Here is a 2,647-nt window from a genome sequence, read left to right on the forward strand (position 1 = left end):
CTCTTTTTTGTGCGTGTGTGTTTTAGTGTTTTAGGTGACTGTCATATATTACCTGATCAAATCTGCTTACATCATTGGATAACATATTTACAACTTGCCCAACTGTCGTCTGTCCCAAAGCTGTACTACTCAACCGGAGAGCCTGCAAGTGTAGATTGAGTTGCACTGTTAATTATTTTCATGCGGACATTGATCAACTAATGAAGGTGTAAAGTGGTGCAAAGAGTTTCTTTACTGTATACAATTTTCTTGACTGGTTTTTAATAATCGTCCTTTCAATCCCAAACCCAGGTTCATAATCATACAAATGCTATATTCTTTACAGAAATCATCAATCCAATAAAAAAGATAAATGACACTCAGCAAAAAAATCCGAGGTTGAATTTAGCCCTCTGACCGATTTGTATGCCCACCCACAAGGCGTTTTCTAGTACATATTTCATAAAAATTACAGCGAGGAATTCATTCTGTAATTACAGATTAACGCAATAGGTGCTATCGTGTGACTTGTAACTATCTCAACTTTCTATCTCTTATTTTGGTTTATTCTATTTTACATGTTACTTGATCTTAAGAATGAATTTATGATGAACCCAAAACGTCGATATTATTTGTAAATTAATTTTGAATTGAAACTTTTTAATGGCATGCAATTATCTTGTTTTTCCTGAGAGTTGATGTAATAAATGATCGATTATGAGTATGCAATCATCCTTTAAACTCTGCATAGAGATAATAATTTCGTAATTAGGTAATGGTATGTTTGAACATTTAGTTTGTATACAAAAATCCTCACCTTTCGATAAATAAGACCACAGAAGGCAACACGCATCCTCATTCCTGACAAAGATGAATAGAGAAAAAAATGATGATTCACTGTAATTGCAGCAGCGCCCAGTAACACGATGATTGTTGCGTACATGTAAGCCTCATTGGTTGTTATACCCGAGTCTACGGTAAAGTACATAACGAGAAGGCTCACAAACAGTGGCTGTACTGTTCTACATGCTTCCTAAAATACAAAAAGTATTTTTTAAACATAAAATCAAACATAAAATTAGAATTTATCATGTGACAATCTTCCATAAACGACATAATTAATAACAATGACAATATTTTTCTTGAAGCAAACTCAGGCTCAGCAAGGCTAGTTATCTCGAGGTCGTGGGTTCGAACCCCACCCGAATCACTTTAGAAATTATTTTGTAAGTATTTGGGAACGTACTGAGTATTCAGTACACGTCAGGTAGGGCAAAGCATCACTCTTATAATATTTTTCTTGTTCAGCAGTTTCAGATGAAATTATGATAATATATAAACATTGCAAGGACAGCCCATCATTTGTGTGTTCGTATGTCAACTTATAGAATATATTAATATATGAACAAAATGTCTCAGTTAAGTTGGAACAGAGATAATTACGATAATGCTAAATGCTGCGAATATACGTAATACATGATTTACACACAGAGGAAATAGATTTATCAAGAACAACAATAAGTTTTGACAATATTTTTACCATTACTGAGTGATAGAAATTAAGGTTAGAAGAAATTTGGAAAAGAAAACACTAAATTTGGTTTTGGAGATCGGAATTGAGTTTAAGCTTAATTTTAGAGTATTGCAATGTTGTATATTCTCCACGTTTTAGGAAAGATGAAGACCTTCTTGAGAAGGTACAGCAGCGTGCTACTAGGATGTTTCCTGAATATCGTCATCTTCCATATGAGGAACGATTGAAAGCCCTAAATCTCCAACACTAAAGTATCGAAGACTTATTGCAAGTGTTTAGAATTGTTCATGGTTTTGATAATATTTCTGAAGATTACTTTTTTGATTTTAATGTTGATAATGCCACTAGAGGCCATTCATATAAATTAAAGCACCATTGCTCATGAACTAATCTGAGGAAAGGGACATTCTCAAGGCGAATTATTAAGAATTGGAACTTATTGTCTGAGGAAAATGTTAATGCTACATCCCTAAATATGTTTAAATCTGCAATTGAGAGGCTTTGGGCTGACCACCCGGTAAAATTTGCCCAGTATACGAAGTAGTATAGATTGCTCATCGAGGGGCCAATAAGCATTGTATGCTTGGCTTCTATACCCAGGATTACAGTTGCATCCTAGGAATCAAGTAAATCAAGTAAAATTCAGTGACGTCACACAGAATTTGTGACCCTAGGTCTGAAGAATTGTGGGAGCTCTTGTGTATTTTCTTTATTGTTAGTGCACACGTACACCGACCGCGACACTTCAACAATTATTTGAAGCATATTTTGTTAGAAAGATATGTTTTTGTGCTGCATAATAACATAAAGTCTAATTAAAAAATTATCTAACATATTGTTGTATTTTGATTTGGACCCTTGGACCCTGAGCTCTTGCCTCCGTCATTGACCAAGTAAATGATGCCAAATGGTAGCAGATTGTGTCTACTGATTAATGATTTTCGTATATGGATTTTTAGATTAAGTCTATAATATTTATGTTTTATCTTACCTTCACTTATTTGGATTCAGTTACCATTTTATAAATGCTATTTTCTTTTATAATTCCAAACGAATTGGGGTTTCAAAAAAGAGAAAGTTTTCCATTTAATATATAAATACACAATCAAATTGACAAGTGGCTCTGCACTAATA

At 33.7% G+C, this 2,647-nt stretch overlaps 1 protein-coding gene across 1 annotated transcript in view; it reads right to left on the bottom strand.

Annotated features, from left to right (window-relative positions):
* The window catches only part of LOC117103512 (multidrug resistance-associated protein 4-like), a 22,472-nt gene extending 21,430 nt beyond the window's left edge, over positions 1-1,042 (bottom strand). The window contains exons 1-2 of the mRNA XM_033244079.1: positions 797-1,042; positions 53-142 (exon numbers count right to left, since the gene is read on the bottom strand). Coding sequence (XP_033099970.1) covers positions 53-142; positions 797-967 — 261 coding nt within the window. The 5' untranslated portion in view covers positions 968-1,042. The remainder of the gene's footprint in view (positions 1-52; positions 143-796) is intronic.
* Between the last annotated feature and the right edge of the window lie 1,605 nt (positions 1,043-2,647).

The sequence above is a fragment of the Anneissia japonica genome, unplaced genomic scaffold, assembly GCF_011630105.1.
Source record: "Anneissia japonica isolate Jap-2015-1 unplaced genomic scaffold, ASM1163010v1 scaffold1065_len1792383_cov172, whole genome shotgun sequence".
Classification (NCBI taxonomy): Eukaryota; Metazoa; Echinodermata; class Crinoidea; order Comatulida; family Comatulidae; genus Anneissia; species Anneissia japonica.